Source organism: Mesoplodon mirus (genome assembly GCF_964341445.2).
Source record: "Mesoplodon mirus genome assembly, chromosome: 7".
In the NCBI taxonomy this organism is placed as follows: domain Eukaryota; kingdom Metazoa; phylum Chordata; class Mammalia; order Artiodactyla; family Ziphiidae; genus Mesoplodon; species Mesoplodon mirus.
The window spans coordinates 42,091,993-42,111,524 of record NC_138983.1 but is presented as its reverse complement, the minus strand read 5'-3'; the positions used below and the strand labels follow the sequence as shown (position 1 = coordinate 42,111,524).

At 35.1% G+C, this 19,532-nt stretch overlaps 1 protein-coding gene across 5 annotated transcripts in view; it reads right to left on the bottom strand.

Annotated features, from left to right (window-relative positions):
• The window catches only part of NOX4 (NADPH oxidase 4), a 141,676-nt gene that overhangs the window by 68,688 nt on the left and 53,456 nt on the right, over positions 1-19,532 (bottom strand). For all 5 annotated transcript variants that reach the window (XM_082628469.1, XM_082628468.1, XM_082628470.1 and 2 more), the window contains 3 exons: positions 14,675-14,891; positions 12,231-12,395; positions 12,046-12,108 (listed from right to left, as the gene is read on the bottom strand). In XM_082628469.1, the coding sequence (XP_082484595.1) occupies positions 12,046-12,108; positions 12,231-12,395; positions 14,675-14,891 (445 nt within the window). The remainder of the gene's footprint in view (positions 1-12,045; positions 12,109-12,230; positions 12,396-14,674; positions 14,892-19,532) is intronic.

Below are 19,532 nucleotides of genomic sequence, written 5' to 3'. Positions count from 1 at the left end.
TGTAAGTGACATTTTTGCTAACTTCAATGGAATATGTGCATCTATCTCAGCTCCCTCAAAAGAAAAAAAACAAAACACTGAAATAACAATTTATGAATATAAAAATACACACGACAATATCAAAGGTGACACAGGGAATGATAACAACAATAGAGAGGTGTCAACACATTTTGAAAGACGAAATGTGGGTGACATGGTGGTTTAGGGAACTGACTGAAAAAAATTCCAAAGCTGAAATCGCACAACCTTCAAAAAGGGGATCACCTCGAGAAGCAAGCCCATCTTTCTCACACCTCATTGGGAAAACTTAGGTCTCAGAGACCTCACAGACAATAGAAGAAAGCTAAGGTTGGACTTATAATTTTAAAAAAGGGAAGAAAAGTGTTCATGTCTGTATATGGGATAACTTGACTCCCAAATTACCTCACCCCAAGCACAAGCCAGGCAGCTATGCTCCAACAAATCCAAACACAAGTAGGACAAGTAAAGGTGGGACAAAGGGCTCAAGATACAGGAATAACCTGTACAGTGGAAAGTAGGGCTGAGATGTCATTCATTTGCTCAGGAAATATTTGATAAAAGTAGACTAAGTGCCATATCACATTTACATATCCCAAACTGAGCTCTACAAATTCTCATCAGAATGAGAGTTTTTGTAGATGAGAATTTGATAGGGAGGGCCCGCCCTATCTTAGATAATGCAGCTCCAGTTGCTCAGACCAAAAAACAAAACAAACAAATAAACAAATAAATAAATAAATAAAGATAAAATAAAATAAAAACCTTAACTCTTGTATTTCCCTCCCATTCCATACCCAGTCTATCAAGAAATCCTGCTAACTCTTTCAAATATATTAAGAACCTGATATTTCTCACCAGCTTCACTGTCACCATCCTGGTCCAAGCAGCATCATACCCCAGGTGGATGACCACAATGGCCTCCTAACTGGTCTCTCTGCTCTGCCCTTCATCTAACCTTAACATAGCATCCAGAGTGCTCCTGTTAAAACCTAAGCCAGGTCATGTCCTTCCTCTACCCAGAGCCATCCAATGGCTCCTTCCTCACTCAAAGTAAAAACCAAAGCCCTTGCAGTGTCATATAAACCCTACATAATCTGACTCCTCATGACTTCTCTGACATTATTTCCTACCATCCTTCCTTTTCCTTAGTCTATTCCAGACACTCTGATCTCTGACTTCCCTTCTCCACTCACACCCCTCCCCCCCACACACACTCACACAGATACAAGTCAACAGATATCAAGTATAGCTCAAGGTGACAACTGCCTGTTTTTTTAACAGAAAAATGACATAATCTGATTTTCATTTCAAAATAATCACCTTGGCAGCTTGTTAAGATTAAATGGTAGCTAAACAGGGAGATCAGCTCGGTGCTTTGTGACCACCTAGAGGGGTGGGATAGGGAGGGTGGGAGGGTGGGAGGGAGGGAGACGCAAGAGGAAAGAGATATGGGAACATATATATATGTATAACTGATTCACTTTGTTATAAAGCAGAAACTAACACACCACTGTAAAGCAATTATACTCCAATAAAGATGTTAAAAAAAAATGGTAGCTGAGTAAGGGCAGACAGATGCAGAACAGTCAGAAGGCTATCCAATGGTAGTAGATTGGACCAGATTGGCAACAGTGGAAATGGTGGACATATTTTGAAGGTAGAGCTAAGAAAATTTGTGGATGGATTTTTGCCTATATTTTTAAAAACTGATAAAAGTCAAGAATGATGTTCAGGTTTTCAGCCCGAGGAACATGGACAATTGAGTTGGCATTAACTGAAGTGGGAGAAGACGGTGGGTGGAATAGGTTGGAAGGCCAAAGTTTAGTTCAATTTTAGACATATTAATATAAGATGTCTATTAGACATCCAAGTGGAAGTTCCTGGTAGACGATTGGATCCAGGATCCTGAATTTCAGAGATGGGGCCTGGGCCAGATATATAAATTTGGGAGATGATAGCATACAGATACATCAATAGGAAAGATCACCAGAGAAATGAATTTAGCTGGAGAGGAAGAGTAGTTCAAGGAAAGGACACTGGAGTGTTCTGATATTTAGAGGTCATGGAATGACAAGGAATAGCAAAAAAAGAAAGACCGAGTAAAAGTACCCAGCAACCTAGGAGACAAACTAGGTGAGCGGATGTTCTGGAAGCAAAATGAAAGCAGGGTGTTGATAAAGCAAGTGATCAGCTGTGCCAAATGGAGATGAGAGGTCCGTCCAACTGAGGACTGCGAAATGACCCTTGGACCTAGCAATAACGTGGTCACTGTTCACCTCGGAAATGTTTAAGTAGAGTGGTATGGGCAAAGTTGGTGGATTTAACAGAGAATAAGAGGAAAGGAAGAACTGAGAAATGGGGCAGTAGCAGAAAGGAGATGTTAAGTCAAGAAAGGAGCTTTTATTGATCATCTTCTCTTTGGTGTCTAGGTAAAAGGAGGCATCCAAAAATACCAATTGAATAAACCAAGTTTAATATTAAACAACAGGTTTGCTCTGAATACATTGACCTATTTAAGTTCATATTTATCATGCAGGATCACATTAGGCACCAAAGGAATATTTTGTTTTCCCCTGGAAAAAAGTCAAACTAGAGCAGTTAGATAATGTCTAATTTTCAGAGAATTCAGATGCCCTGTTAAGTTTCCTGAACATTAGTGACCTCCTGGAGCAATTTCCACCACTGTGCCTGCTCTATGGTTAAGAAACATTGTTGCCTTGCTAATGTATCATCCATCCCAGCTGGGTTTCTAAATTGTCCAAGCAAAAGATTTGTGAAACCCTAGAGAAAAGTAATTTTTAAGAGTTAAATAGATGAGATTAAGACCCAAGATCAAAACAACTGATGCAGACTTCCTGGTTATATTTAAACCCATGGAATTAAACAAATAATAACAAAAATAGTTTGCCAGTCTTGAGAAATCCATGGCTATTCTTGTCTGGTTTTCATTGAAAACTGGAAGGACTATTCCCAAAGTGACTGGTTGAGAGATGAAAAACAAAAATCAGAAAAATGATGGCAAGTGCAGGCATGCTATGCAAAAGTACAGACAGTAACAAACTAACAACTAGACTTTCCTGTGACTCATGGAAAAATATGTGAAATCAGGTTATCCGAGTTTAAAAATAATGAATCATACAACTTAGAATACAGATGTCAGGAAAGCCCATGTGTGTTTCTGAATAAAAATAATAATGAAAGGATACAGAGATATATATGCTAACTTCAATCAATTACTACTATACAAAAGCAGATTCTGCATTCTTTACTTGAGAATCCATGAAAAATATTAATATACATAAATAATACCTACCTCAGTTAAATACAAAGAGATGTTACATTCTGTAGTAAGCAGTAGGTTTCATGCTTTCTTAAGTTTGGCTTTTTAAAATCATCTCTGATTTACACATCAAATTAGATGAGAGCATACCTTAATACATTTGTTTTGGCAGAAAATCCAAAGTTTGGTAATTACAGAGCACAGCTAGAAAACACTTTAAGAGATCAACTACATAGTCAAAAAAAAAAAAAAAGAAAGAAAAAAAAAAAGAAAAGAAAAATATACCCAGGTTTTAAGTCAATAAAGGTTTAAAGAAGGAAAAGAATCAGAAAACTTGAATTTTGGTTCCAACTTTGTCATCAATTGTGTTATTTTGGTTTTTTTGATCCTTTAAACAATTTATGTTTTAGATACCTCCTTCCCTCACAACAAAGAAACAAGTAAATCTGCTGTTTGGACTACAAATTTTTAAAGTTCAATAACTTTAGATAAACTATTAGAATTTATATGTGTCTCAAGTTTAAGTTTTAAAAATAGAATTATCTCACAAAAGCTATATTTTAATACACCTTTTATATATTTATAGGTATATAAATGTATATAAATATATAAATTTAAATACATCTATCTAAGTGTTGTGTGTAGTGGAAACAGTGGTGCACTGTTCAGGCTTCTTCCCTTCTCCCTTTTCCCAATTTTCAGTATTAAAACACTCATTTCCCCAATCTCCCAGCTGCTGAAAGTGCTGCCTGCTGAGAGCTACTTCTGAGACCCTCCTCAGGAATTACCATCCACAGACAAACGTTTCCCCATCCATGTCTAAGCGTCAAACCCAATGGCTGTAATTTGGGAGTACAAAGATTTGTCCTCCTGACTTCAAGACAGGACAACTCTGAACTATCATTTTACCTGCAGATCTCCTGTGTGAGCTGCTGAGGCCTCTGTGGAGACTATATCACAGTTCAACTTCTGCCTTGCCTCCTTAGTCTCCCTCACTCCTTACCAGGTGTTGATCTGAGCACACTAACCAACAAACCTCTGGCACGCAAATCTCTACTCCCAGTCTGTTTCCCTGGAAAACCAACCTGAAACATCCTTCATCCCATGGGCTAGTAAACCACAAGAGGCAAATCATCAGTCCCCCAAATGACTGTTTCTAAACCCGTCTATGGCCAGAGCTTAGTCAGTTATTTCATGCTGGAGAAGGAAGCAAAAAAAAAAAAAAAAAATCAGTTTAATCCTGTTTTGATTGTGCACTTATTATTGGAAATAAAAATATCATACGACAATGCTTACATGTGGAATCTAAGAAAAAGGTACAAATGAACTTAGTTACAAAACAGAAGTAGAGTCACAGACGTAGAAAACACACTTGTGGTTACCAGGGGAGAAGCGGGGGGAGGGATAAATTGGGAGATTGGGATTGACATATACACACTACTATATATAAAATAGATAACTAATAAGGACCTACTGTATAGCACAGGGAACTCTACTCAGTACTCTGTAATGGCCTATATGGGAAAAGAATCTTAAAAAAAAGTAGATATATGTATATGTGTAACTGATTCTCTTTGCTGTACACCTGAGACTAACACAACATTGTAAATCAACTATACTCCGATAAAAATTTTTTTTTTAAATTGTGGGATTGGAGTGAGAAGAACAACAACAAAAACAACTTCTAACTGACTGAGAACCTACTGTGTGCCAAGCACCATGCTTAGCACTTGATTATATCTTTTTAATTCATATTCAAAGCTTCATAGAGAAGTTACTATTATTATCCATGTTTTATAAAGAAGTAAACCAAAGGTAAGTGTGTTAATTATCTTGTCCAAGGTCACAGTACTAATAAGTGGGGTATTCAGGTCTCCAATCCCAGCTGTCCAGGATTCCAAAGTCTATGGTCTAATACTGTACAGTGCCCTCTGTTCTCCAACAACCCTTGTCAGCAAACGTTCCTGCTGGTTACACCCCGAGAGAATGCAAGTGCTACTGCAGAAAACAATCACAACTTTCTGGGAACACCCACCAAATTAGCATGGCTTCCATGTGTAGCAAAGTCAATGTGAAGTATAAGAAATGTTGAAGCCCTTTAAGCAATGAAAAGTCCAACCTTTGAGTTCCTAATTAAATCAGTAGTCAAAACTTAGCCTTACTTTGACTGAAATTATGAAAAATATTATAGTGCTTCTGTACGTTATCTTTGCACCAACTTTTTTTGTTATTTTCAGTTGTAAAAGCTTCATCTCCATTTAAAAAATGAGGTGAAATTCAAGCTACTGAATCTGGGATCAATGTATATTTTATAGACCTGATTTTTCCTTATACTGACACAATATATTAAAGTAAATATTAGACTTTTCTAGCAGAGGAATTTGGCTTTCAACTCCCCACAATATTTGAAGAGCTTAGTAGTGTGGGCAATATAAAACTTTCAACTTCATATTTCTCTTGAAAATACATTTTTATAGTTTCAGTAAATTTCTCTTTTAAATGGTAATTCTTTTTTGTTGACTCCAACAAGTATGTCTAAGAGCAATAGGCGTTTTAGAAATATGAATGCCCTGAACATGGCTAGGTGGTGAGGCATGAGAGAGACAGGGCAGAATAGCTGACAATACACCTTTCAGCCAGGCAGTCTGTGTTTCTATCTCACCTGTGCCTCTAATAAGTTGTGTGTTATCTAATATTTCTGAGTCACATTATTTTCTGCATCATAGAGAGTTAACAATACACATCTCACAGAAATATGGTAGAACTAAATAATATAATATTTTCAAAGTTTGTTTAGGCATTTAATTAGTTAGTAGGTACTATTATCCTTGACAAAGATGGGGTGTGTATACAATTTTAGTGGGAATTGGCATATGGGAAGTCACTTTGTTTTGCTTTGTTTTATTTCAAAGGAACCCTTAAAACTATCCAGTGAAAATGCTTGAAAAGCATGTATTTTACATGTAAGTGTCAAACAGAAGTAACTGGACAAAAACAAGGAAATGGCAGGAAAAGACAGTAAATTAACATAATAGCATAATGTAAAATTTAGCTTAGAAATATTTTTGCTTTACAAATTCATTTCCAGGCAGCAGTACCGTTCACCTCTTTTCCCTCTTACAAAAACAAAGACTCCCTTGGGGCATGGTATGAGTGAGACAGCTAGCAATCCCCCCAAATGTGGGAGGGCTATAAACCATTTCCTAAGCCTACACAAAGTACAAGGTACACAGATGGTCTGGTGAAAAGAATCTTCCTCTGCCTTAAAATTTCTTTTGGAAGCCAACTATTGTTGCAATTTAAAATATCTATGAGATATAATTCTTTCTAAAACAATTAAAACTTTATTTGAGGTTTAATACGGCATGATCAAAACATACAAAAAATGATGTTTAAAATAAGGATAAACGTGAATACAAAACCTAAACTTGCAAAGTCAATATCCATTTTGACCTGCAGGTTGCTAGGCAGACCTAAGATATATTGATAACATTTGTCAAATAAGCAACAGAAATTAGGAGCAAGTAATTTTCCATTGTTAGCCCTGAGAATGGGGCAGCGGAGGTGAAAAATTGACCTGCTGTCTCTAACCAGATGTTCTCAGTAAATTGTTTCCCTTTGTCTTTGGTGGTTCTACCCAAACTACCTCCGCCATAAGTACATTTCCCATTCCTCTTATCAGCTAAAGAGAAATAGTCATCATGACCTTAAAGATTAGACTCAGAACCTGACTGGAAGCCTGCTCTTTGACTGAGAGCCACATCAGCCATAAGCATTTCCTCTTTCTCCTTAAATCCTCTAGCTTTTCCTTTTCTCTGGCTTCACCTTCCAAGTGAGAGATGGGAGGAAAAGACAATCCATCTATGAAGTATTTCTCAAGGTAAGTCCCAAACACTAATTATATATTAAGCATTTTTCACTCTTTCAACAGATATATATTGCGTTACTCCGTGTACCAGATGCTGTGCTATGAACGTAACTTTGAAAGGGTTCCTGGAGCTTATAGTCTAGGAGGAAGACAGGTATTAAACAGGTAATTTAAGGGCACTAATTGCTGAAGAGAATATACCGGGTCTTCTAAAAGGAAAAGGTCAAGAGAATGTATGGTATTTGGAGAGTGAATAAGTGAAAGAAGTTGTGGTTGGTTTCTAGGGCAAAGAGATTAGTCTCTTTAGACAAAGATCTAAAAGTGAGAAAGTAGAAAAGGGTTAAATAAATGGGTGAATAAAATTTAATGGGATTATTTATTAAAGAACGTCTTAAAACCATTAATATGGTAAGAGAAACTATGAATTTTTAAAAGTGATATACACTAAGCACTATTTTCCAAACTATTTTAGGTCTTTTCTTTCTTGTTTTTCTTAGACAATTTTCAGAGAACCATGTTCCTTGAAGAGAACTGAAGACTGGCCTAGAAGAAGCAGAAGGAAAAAGGAAATATCTTTTCTTAATTGAAGAAAGTAAGAAAGAAGAAAAACTATGACGGATACAGAATCCCAGGCATCCAACCTCTTTGTCTCCATCCAACATACTCTAACCCTGAATCTTCTGAAACAAGCCTGTACTGGACACAGAGCCCTTGTTCTGAGGACTTACCAGACCTCCTTTAGAGTCAGGGTGATGGTCCTTTGCTGTAGGAAACTGCTCATAAATAAGGAGACTCAGGAGGACTGTATACCTAACAGCGCTTCACTGAGGTGAGGAGAAGCTCTTCCGTCTCCCCACCCAGCCAAGTACATCCTATTTCTCAAAGTAGTCATTAAACCAATATTCTTTCTCCAAGAATAATGTATTGTTATTCCTATTCTTACACCTTAGGATTCCATGGGGTGGAGGGGGGGAAATGTAAGTAGTCTTTCATTCACACAACAAAATATAAAGTACCTGAGAAAATTCTTATATCATTTTAGCTTGTTTTATCTTTAGACTACTATCCCTACCTTTTCTTTTGATTCATATCCAAATACTACTATTTGGGAGTTGATGAGAGCAGAGATCCACTCACAGACAGAACTAATAAGTGACAGAGTTGGGACTGAATTCTAAAGTTCCTGTCATTTGTGTGAATATTTACTACCTTTTACCTCACATGTAATTTGTTCTCCCTTTCTTAGCTCTCTCTCCTATTTCCAGTTGCTGCTCTTCTGTCTGTTCCCTACATTCCTTTCTCCTCTTTTCTTTTCCTCCCATCTGTGCCTCAAGCCAGCTCAGGGTTATCACAGTTCTTCCCCAATCAGCTTTCAGGAAGCAGACCAGGCCACATAAAGCATTTGCTTAAAGCCCTTCAGATTCTACACAACACTTTATTTTATTTCTCCTTTGCCCTGTAAAAAAGTTCTAGGCCAGCTGAAAGAGACTAGATCTAGAAGCATCTACTCAGTGTGTAACACAGGTGGAAAGTTCCTGGATTTTCTGTTTCAAGAGAACATAAAAGTTTTCAGTGACAGAATATATACTAAAAAGTAAACAATCTTCTTTTTTTTGTTGTTGAAGCTGGGTGATGGGAATGTGGGAGTTCATTATACTATTCTCTCTACTTTTGTGTATGTTGAAAAACATTTTTATAAAAAATCCCTCTCTTCTCTGTAGTTGACATTCAGCAACTGCCTTATTTTCTTATTCCATATACTCTACTTAATGCTATGATGAAGAAACGATTTTCAAAATATAGTCTCATGTTGTACACCTTAAATATATACAATTTTCATTTTTCAATTATACCTCAATAAACCTGGAAAAAAGTTCAAACACAAAGAAAGGTTAATTTCTGAAGTAAATTTCATATGACCCCCAAGATTGGGCCAAACTTCCTAAACTACTCTATCAAGACAAATTTACTTGTGTATTTCTCCCTTTTTCATTCTCCCCCTTCTTTTTATGTTCCCAACTTTATGCCTACAGGATGTAGGGATGCAGAGAAGTAGAAACATGTCTTACAACTATCAGAACTAAAGCACTGTGCTTCTGACTGTAGTGGATTCAATCACATGAAAATGGCTTCTTGACTGAGCTGAAACATCACACTTGAATGTTTGTTGATCAGATTTACTCCCCAAGCTTCCTGCTGTCCTAATAGAATGTGGGCAATCTTATTCAGCCACCCTGTAGGGTGTGCATATGCTACAGGAGTGAAGGGTGTGACATGGCTACTTGGCCCCTGATGACCTAAGGACTCCGAGGTCCCTGTTGGTTTTATATCTCATGAGGGCAACTAAGTTTCCACTGTTACTCATGGTGACACATTTCCCTTTTCACTGTCACCTGCAGCCCACACAGCACCAGCTGAAAGGGTGTCTATCATCACTATTGGAGAAACTACTATAACTACTATATATATACTACTATATGTATACTATATATATATAGTATACATATATACTATACTATATACTACATATATATGTAGTATATACTATACTATATACTACAGTATGTATAGTATACATATATACTATACTATACTATATATAGTATATATATATACTATAACTACTGTAAACTACTGTAAACTACTATAACGACTATAAACTACTATACTATACCTGTCTCCAAGGTAGGCCAATGTTGCCATCTTTCTTGATAAAATGGAATGTTGCTCATTATTTTACTAGATACCAAACTACATTTCCTCAATAATTAATAATCTAGGAAATACAGTCAATAACTATGTCATATCTTAGTATGATGACAGATGGCAACTGGACTTATCATGGTGATCGTTTAGAAACACATAGAAATATTGAATCACTATGTTGGGTAACAAGAACTAACATACTGCTGTAGGTCAATTATACTTCAAAAGTAAATAAAGACACAAACAAATTCAAAGAAAAAGAGATAAGATTTATGGTTACCAGGGGAAGGTGGGTGGGGTGTGGGGAGGGGGAACTGGATGAAGGCCGTCAAAAGGTACAAACTTTCATTTATAAGATAAATATGTACTAAGGATATAATATACAACATGATAAATATAATTAACACTGCGGTGTGATACATATGAAAACTGTTAACAGAGTAAATCCTAAGAGTTCTCATCACAAGGAAAATATATTTATTTTCTACTTCTTTAATTTTGAATCTATATGAGATGATGAATGTTCACTACACTTATTGTGCTAATCACTTCATGATGTATGTAAGCTAAATCATTATGCTGCATACCTTAAACTTTTACAGTGGTATATGTCAGCCATATCTCAATAAAACTGGAAGACAAATTAAAAATAAATAAATAGATAAATAAATTTGCTATACACAAACGGAATGCAAAAGTTGGAGCAAATGAAGCAAAAAATTCTCTTTCTTTTTAAAGAATTGCTATTGGATAAATAAATTCTGTTTTTTCTCTAACCATTTGGCACTTCCTTTCTGCTTGTTTTATCCTTTAAATACAAAATTTTCTGTCCTAACCATCTTCACAAGTACATGTTCTCAAGGGGCAAGTTCACACTGAAAATAAAAATCATAATACTTGCTAACATGTATTGACATGTACCTGACACTTCACATTCCAGGCTGTGTTCTTCATACTTTATTTGTAGTAGTTCATTTAAACTCATAAATGTGTGGATAGCTGTTGCTTTTATCACAATATTACACTGAGAAATGAATGTACAAAAAGATGAAGTAACTTGGCCAAGGTTTCCAAGTTTTCAACTTGACTAATACATCAAATTTAACAGCGGTTCCAATCCCAGCACAGTCTCATCCCTAAACCTTAGCACTTTGACACCAGTTATTTTTCTGGTCTCTCCCCCATAATTTGTTCAATTTTATTTGCATATCTTAGCATATATTTTAAACATGTGGTCCCTGTCTCAGTTACCTTTGTTAGAAACCGAATAAAATCTTAACTTCTATCATCAATGGGGAATATTAAATAAATTACAGTACATTCCTACTGTGAAATATTATACAGTGATCAAAAAGAACGAGGCATATACAAATACAGTAACATGCAAAGTTGTCCATGACATATTGTTGTGTAAAAAGAGAAAATGATAAAACAAAGGATCCAGCAAATAAATGCCAGACACATATATGCCAAAGTATATAGAAAAATATCTGGAAGACTATAGGTCAAACTCAAGAAAAGGACTGGGGACTGGGGAAATGAGGAAAAGTTATAATGTGATCTTACATGCGTGTGAATTGTTTACTTTTTTATAATGGGCTCATGCCATTTGTATAATGGAAAAAAATAACGTTAAACAATGGGCTAACAATATTTGATAATGCCGTTATTTAGCTAGATTTCCCCTCATTATTATTCCATTTTATTTTTCTGATCTTATTTTCCTTTCCTTTCTCCATACACAACCTGGGTGCCAATTATACTGGGCTTTTTCTTTTCTAAACATTTTCTTATGCTTCTACCTCAACCCAGAGTACTTTCTTTTTCTATAATTTTAATCTCTCTAAAGAAAATCATGCACATATTATATTCTGGTGCATACTTCATAAAAGGAAGAGTCCGAATATTCAGGAAATTTTCTGCATTTTGAATCAACAAGGTTTAATAAATTAAAAATACTATTTCCTGAAGTTTAAAGTTGTGGAAAATAATAAATAGTTTAAAAGTTTCTGAATAATTATATTTCTTTGTAGACTGATGGCTTACTTAAACATTAAGGATATTGTGACAGGTTTGAATGATTTGTAGAATGAGGTGGAGTATACACACACATAAAGAAAAAGACATATTTCATTCTAAAAGTTAAAAAATCAAAACACAAGTTACTTACCATTGTGAGAGTAAATGGATGGTTTTCCAACGCAGACACACTGGGACAATGTAGAATAATATACTAAAAAGCAACAAACAATTTTTAAATGACCAAAAAAGAAATTCAAATTGTCTAATGATGCTAATTTTCAAAAAATATGTAAAGATAAAGGATATTTTAAAAGTTTCTGGACACTGACTTACCTGGCCAGGTCTTGCTTTAAAATTTTCTTTGACCATTCGGATTTCCATGACATCTGAGGGATGACTTATGACTGAGATGATGGTGACTGGCTTATTGCTCCGGATACACCTGTAAAGCCTTTCAGCACAATACAGGCACAAAGGTCCAGAAATCCAAAGCCAGGTCTAATGGAGAATTTTTGAAATACACTTTAAGAAACACTTGTATTATAAGAATCTTTATATCCTGCCCAACTGCTTATTTGACACATTATAGTAATAATACAGTAATAATATATATATTTTTAGCACTCAATAATAAACATTTATTTCTTGGTAACATATCTGTAGAACAACTGGGGTGTTTGTTCCATGTGTCACATCATAGGACCAAAGCTTGAGGAACAGTGGCTACCCCAGGTATGCTCTTGCCATGGTGCTGGTAGAAGTACAAGAGGACCAGCCCAATCAGACAAGCACACACATCATATCCTCTGCTCACATCATATCCACTAGCATCCCATTGGCCAAAGCTAGTTACATGGCCAAAAATATGGAACGCTTCATGAGTTTGCCTGTCATCCTTGTACAGGGACCATGTTAATCTTCTCTGTATCATTCCAATTTTAGTATATGTGCTGCTGAAGTGAGAACAGTAATAATATTTTAATCTGTATTTTAAATAACAAAGTGTAAAGAAAAATGCTTAAAAAACAACAGATGCTCACTGCAACTTAAACAAGAGTAATGTATAAAATAAAAGGGGAAGTAATATAAAGACCCTACCCTCTAGCCATTGCTAAGGGTATAACTACCATTAACAGGTAAGTATACATTGTTTCATATATCCTTCTGTGCACACCAGAAATATATAATGTATATATATACAATATCTTTATTTAATGAGAGAAGAAAGGGAAGTAAAAGCTCAAATAAATCTGAAGATTCTAACAAAAATGTACCAGTTCAATGTTTGTTTAAAAAATGAGAACCCTAGATATTGTTAATGTGCACAATGCATATGCATAATGTACATATACAAAATGTATACCCAATGTAAAATATGTATATGCACATATTTTTAAATATGGGTATATCACGTGTTGTTCACAACTTACTTTTATGTAATATGAATAGCAGATAATATTTAGAATTTGGAAACCATGACAATTTTCCATGTGTGCTGGAGGGATAGCCCTGATCCCAGGATAACTGCATAACCTGTGTAACCAACCTTTCTCCTGCAACTGCATACTTTACCTCCCTCAACACCTGGAGGCCTACAACCCAAACTTATTTTCATGGTCACTTTTTTAAACCTTATTTACAGAGTTATTCCAGAACTATATTCTTCCATGCAAATCATGCCTCTTCCTCACATTTGGTTAGAAACTGTGTCAAGAGTAAGCATCACAGGACAAGCTCTGCAACTTTGGGACAGTCACCATTCGAGCATCACATCACACACAAGTAAAATGGGAGTCCCAATACCTGCCCTCCCTAACATATAGCATTATGTGAAGCCCAGAAAAGCAATGAAGGTTGTAAAGTCTAATAGAAATCTAGAGGGTTATTATTAATAATAAACACAAGACTAACATTCACTCACTCCAAAGTCATCTACAAACTTGACCTTTTGACCCCCCTTTCTTCTTCTTAAAACAGACATTCAACATCACTATGTCCTGATTTTCATTTGCTACAGACAAAGAATACAGGGCATAATACCTATGTGGGCAGCTCTCATGGCCACAAGGGAAGATTAGGACCTTTATCAAACTACTGGCTGGGTATTTGGGAAAGAAGTTTTCTAAGAGCAAATCAACAACCTGGTTTTACACTCTACTTCTCCCATGTGTTAGTCTGTAGAGTTTGGTCAAGGTATTTAATGTATTTAAGCCACAATTTCCTCATTAAAAAATTGAGGGTGATAGTAATTACTTCAAAGAGTTGTAAATATTGAAAAAATTATGCATATAATATATTTTAGCATAGTTCCTAGCAGATGATATTAAGCATTCAATAATTTGATTTTACAGCTTAGTATTTATAATATTATATATAATATTGTACCATAATATTATAATATACCATAATAATTATTAGTAGTAGTACTAGTTCTTTCACTATTGTTTTCCTAATTCAACTTATTTTTCTCAATGCATAAGGAAAATATCTTTGCTACCTTTCTTGTGGCAAGTACCAGTGCCACAGTATGCAAAGATCATATGATCAGTTGAGCAGGGATTTTCTATATTCTGTAATATCATAGCTCTTTCTCGTTGAGCTGTCAGCTGCCTATAATGAAACAATAGGTACTAATTTGCTATTGAAACATCCTGAAACATTCTCTTCTGCAAAAATAATTGCTTCATTACCTTCAAAACATGTCTAAATACAATGTTGATCAATTGTTATGGAAACATGGACTTTGCAGAGACCATTAAAGACAGAATTAATCTGACCTGTGGAAAATTAGCTTGGAACCTGGGCTCTTCCATACAAATCTTCACAAATGTGTTCTGGGTAAGCTCATCTGGTTTTGAAAATCCTCCAGGGAAAGAGTCATGAAAATGTTCTGAGAGATACTCTGGTAAGTGAATATTCTGGTAGCGGGTTCCATTAAGATTGATGCAGCCAGGAGGATGCGTATCTAAATTAGTTTGATACTTAAGCAGCCCTCTAAAGTTAAGAAAAAAATAAAAACAAGGAGATGAAAAAGAGATTGAAATCAGAGAACACAGTACAAGAAAATAACCTTATTTTCTTATTAACTTTACATAGCATTTATCCAAAAAATGCTTCTCATATCTCTTACTTAAGAGCAATTGAGGAATCTTAAAATTTTTAACAAATTCTTTACTATGGAACTAAATCAAAAAATTTAGACACCCCCCCACAAATGCCACAGATACATGGTAGAGAAGACACATGCAATCTTTCCAAATATTCTTGAATTTGACAGCCTTTACTTCAAGTCTATTAGGCATTCATACAATCACATACAAGTTTTCACTTCAATAAACACTATAATGATGAGTACTTTCACTATAATTTCAAACACAAATGGAAAAGTATGGGGATCATATTTGATTTGGCTAAGACTAGATAAAACAAGCCTTGTTGATTTACAGAGAAACGTTAAACAAACATAACAGAAACTGGAAGCTTGCATCTCCTGTGATCTGAAAACAATACACAGCAATCAGGCCCTAAACCTACTTACTTTTCAATTTCTCCATAAACAAGACCACATAAAAGACTCAAAATAATGAATCAGGAAGGAGAACTTAAAACCCTAAAATACCATTCTTATTATTTCATATTTTGTGAGATTTAAGATAAGCTTTCAACTTTCTTTGCTCTATTTCTTACAAGGAGTTAAGTAAGATCTACCTCACAGGGATAGTGCATGAAATCATAGATTATATAAAAAAAAATTTTTTTTGCATAAGCAAATCTTGAAGAAAAAAATAAGATTTTGAAAAGCATTGAAAATGTTTATTTTAATTTTGAGATATTAAAATTTTGGTTTCCAAAATTGTTTTTCCTCATTGTCTGTGAGTGTTTTTAAATTACCATTCATGCTCCCAATTAATCAACTTTAGTACATTTAAAAAGTACATCTTTAAGTTCACCACAGCTATAATTTTACAAATGATATTACAAGGATGATATTTTCAAACAACAAAAACTATAACAAGAAAACTGATACTAAATAGGTCAATGACTTAGCAATGACTAAGGTAGTCTTTGGTGGAATGTACCATCTACTCAACCTGATCATTCTCCCTTTTACCCCTTTTGCTTATGTTCAATTCCCTTTCTCTCTTCACTTTATTTTTCTTTCTTCCCTAAAACCAGTCATTATGAAGTCACTGGAGAGCACAGAGAACACGTCAGGAGCATCTAAGTAGTGGCTGTATTACATAACATCCATGGTAGACCACACACACATTTTTTTCAGTAATGCAGTAGATATGGCCTAGGTATGGAATAAATGAATGCATATTATATAAATGTGAGCCAATTACATAACCTTTTATAGAGTTCTAGTCATATAATACAATTGTGCCATTTTAATACTTGAAAAATCCATTAATTTGATACAGCTTTTATTACAAGTAATGAGTTACCCAAACCTGTTGCTCTTATTAACTATCCCAAGGGTAGTGGCTGATGGGTGGGCAGGCCAAAAATCTCGAGCATTGTTTTCTATTGGTTGTTAAGTTGGACAAACATTGGCATAATGCAACTGGCACTATCCTGGGTGGTGCTGCAGATAGTCAGATCTGGCCCCTAACACTCCAAAAACTTAAAATCCAGTTTAGAAGATATCTTTAGAGAAGCTGAACATAACTCAAACCACAAATAATAATTTGAGTAGAGTGAGTTAATAAGAACTTAGTAATATATAGAAGACATGAGGTCCAGTCCAGAGCAATTTGTATACATTTCACATTACCCTCACCACAGCTACATGAAATACAAATTATTATTCCCATTTTACAAATTAAGAAACTATTTTAATAAATTAATACCCTAGGGTCACACAGCTAATAAGTGGCAGAGCCGAGATTTGAACACAGGTCTGACTCAAATTCTAAGCTCTTCACCTCTTACTATACACTATACTTACTATACTTACTATACTATACATTGGATCATTGGATCCTCACAACATACCTTTGAAAAGGTAAGGGAGGGGAAGGTCAACATTTATTAAGAAAGTATGTCAGGAATTTTGTAAACATCTATTTCCCACTTAAAATTCAAAACAAAATAACATACCAGGTGTTTTTATTCCCATTACACAGATGAGAAACACAAGGCTATTGTTTAGGTCAGAGATTAATTAAGTAGTAGTCAAAGCATGGGATTCAGAAACCTGAGCTCCCTCACTCCAAAAACCTATATCGTGCATAGCAAATCAGTTGGTTAAAGAAGTAGACATCAAGGGAAGGGGTTCAAAATGAACAAAAGCCTGGAAATTATGTCAGATAGAGAGAGAGAGAGAGAAAGAGAGAGAGAGAGAGAGAGAGAGAGTGTATGTGTGTGTGTGCGTGTGTGTGTGTGTGTGAAGGGGCTGCTTCATATCAGGCAAAGAAATGTTATTTATTCCTTCTCCTAAGTCATCACAGCATTCAAGTGGACATCACCCCATGTGCTAATGGTCTTTAGAATGACAAATGTTTTTACTATGCAGTACAAATCTTCAGGACAGCCCAATCAAATAAACAATGTTGCCATTCTTGGTATATAAAGTTGCATATAATATTCTAAAATCCCTTTTAATGTTGAGAGTGTTATGTTATTTAAGCTATTATCAAGCTTAATGGCATAGGTTACCTCTGTCTATGCCCATTAAAATGGTCTTTTCTTTGTCTCAGATTGTAATTGTTGCCATTGAAGAAACATGGATAAGAGAGAAAAGATCTACAGGCAAACAATGATAATAAACAAAAAATATCATTCATCAGAAAAAAATCAAGCATGGTATCTCTGGGGTTTTTTGGCTAAATTAGGTGGTAAAGATACTGATGGGTTCAAAAGGAAGGACACTGGCAGGTATTGAACTTAGTATTGGAAGGATAGGTAGTACATGACAGACAGGTGCTTGATGCTTCAATACCTATTTCCACAAACTTCATAATACATTTGTGTGGTAAAGGTCAGTAGTCCCATCTCAGAATGAGTGAAAACATTCAGAACTGTTAAGTAATCTGCCCAAGACCACACTGTCAGTCAGTAGCCAAGTCAGAGCACAAAGACCATACACCTTCCCATGTACTAGACCTGCTCCCCCTGCAGAATCCCCATTCTACTTATGAACAATATACTGAAATTGAAGGCCAATGTGTGCAATGAATAAACTTTATGGCTCTACATGGTTATATATCTGGAAAAGGAGGTAGTGTATTTCTACCAAACCAATAATTTTATGTTATTTTTCAAGTTCAAATAAATGTAGTAACTTACTTTTTCATTGTACTAGTAAAAAATAAAACTTTTTTAGTACTGGTACAGAACGTTTTAGAAATTTTAGAAATTTCTTTGGTACTACTGAAGAAATTCTTAGAATTTGCAACCCTAGAATATAACATTGCTTTAAAAATTATATTTCAGGTCCATAAAATAATTTCACTGAAGAATTTTGAATAGGAATGTACATTAGATATTATAGATACTAGATTGATAGATAAAAATCAAATATCATCTTTTTAATCCAATTACTTCACTGTGACCACATTTGTTAAAACTGAGTTCAATATTACATGTGGTCTTTGTGATTTCTTTGAATCCCTAGTACCTATATTTATTTCAGCAAACATAATAGACTTGTCTTTCTTTAGAGTTTAACGCAATCTTTTCAGATACAACAGAGCTCACTTCAATTAACACTTTAAATAATGCACAGCTGTATCTATCTGACGAATAATCCTGATCTTCTTCCTTACCCCACATCACCACTGAGATATACCTATTTCACATTTATTATTATTTAAGTTTTGAAACTTATTAAAACGATATGGCCTCTGTCTTTAAGACGCTTAGAATTTAGTGCACTTCTATCCAACAGAACTTTCTGTGGTGGTGGAAATGGTCCAAATCTGTGCTGTCCAGCCATGGGCCACATGTGGCTATTGAGCAATTGAAACGTGGTAGTGCAAGCAAAAACTTGAATTTTTCATATGATTTCATTGTAATTAATCGAAATTGAATAGCACAACTTTAATGGCTATAATTAGGCATGAAAGCAAAAACAACTAAAAACCAAAATGAGTAATGCTATATAGATGTATAGTGACCCCTGGAGAGTACATAGAGATAATGAACTCTGATTATGACATTCTGGAAAGGGCTTCATGGAGAAGCAACTGAAGGATGTGGAGATTCCAATGTTAGAGACTAGGGAAATGACATTCCAATATGAGGGAGTAGTACGAACAAAGGCACATTGTTTATTCCCAAATTAGTAGAAGGGATAATATCTTGTGCATTTATATATCCCCCTTATAACTACACTCACTGTCAAATCTCATCAGCCCTCCAGCAAGTTTCTTGCATGTAGTAAGTCTTCAGTGCGTTTCTAGTGAATTGATTTTAAAAGCAAATAATAACTACATAATTTGTTTGAATACAGCAAGTGCATCTAAAAGTTAAAATAAAGGGAACATTCTTATATTGTTGTACCTTTCATAATTAAATGAAAAATCATTTGAAAGTGAAAAAAAAGAAAAAGATGTTAGTGAATGGTAAGCAGAGAATATTGCCAAGTTAAGACAGTGATGTGGCAGGGAGTTGGGGAAGGAGGCACATGGC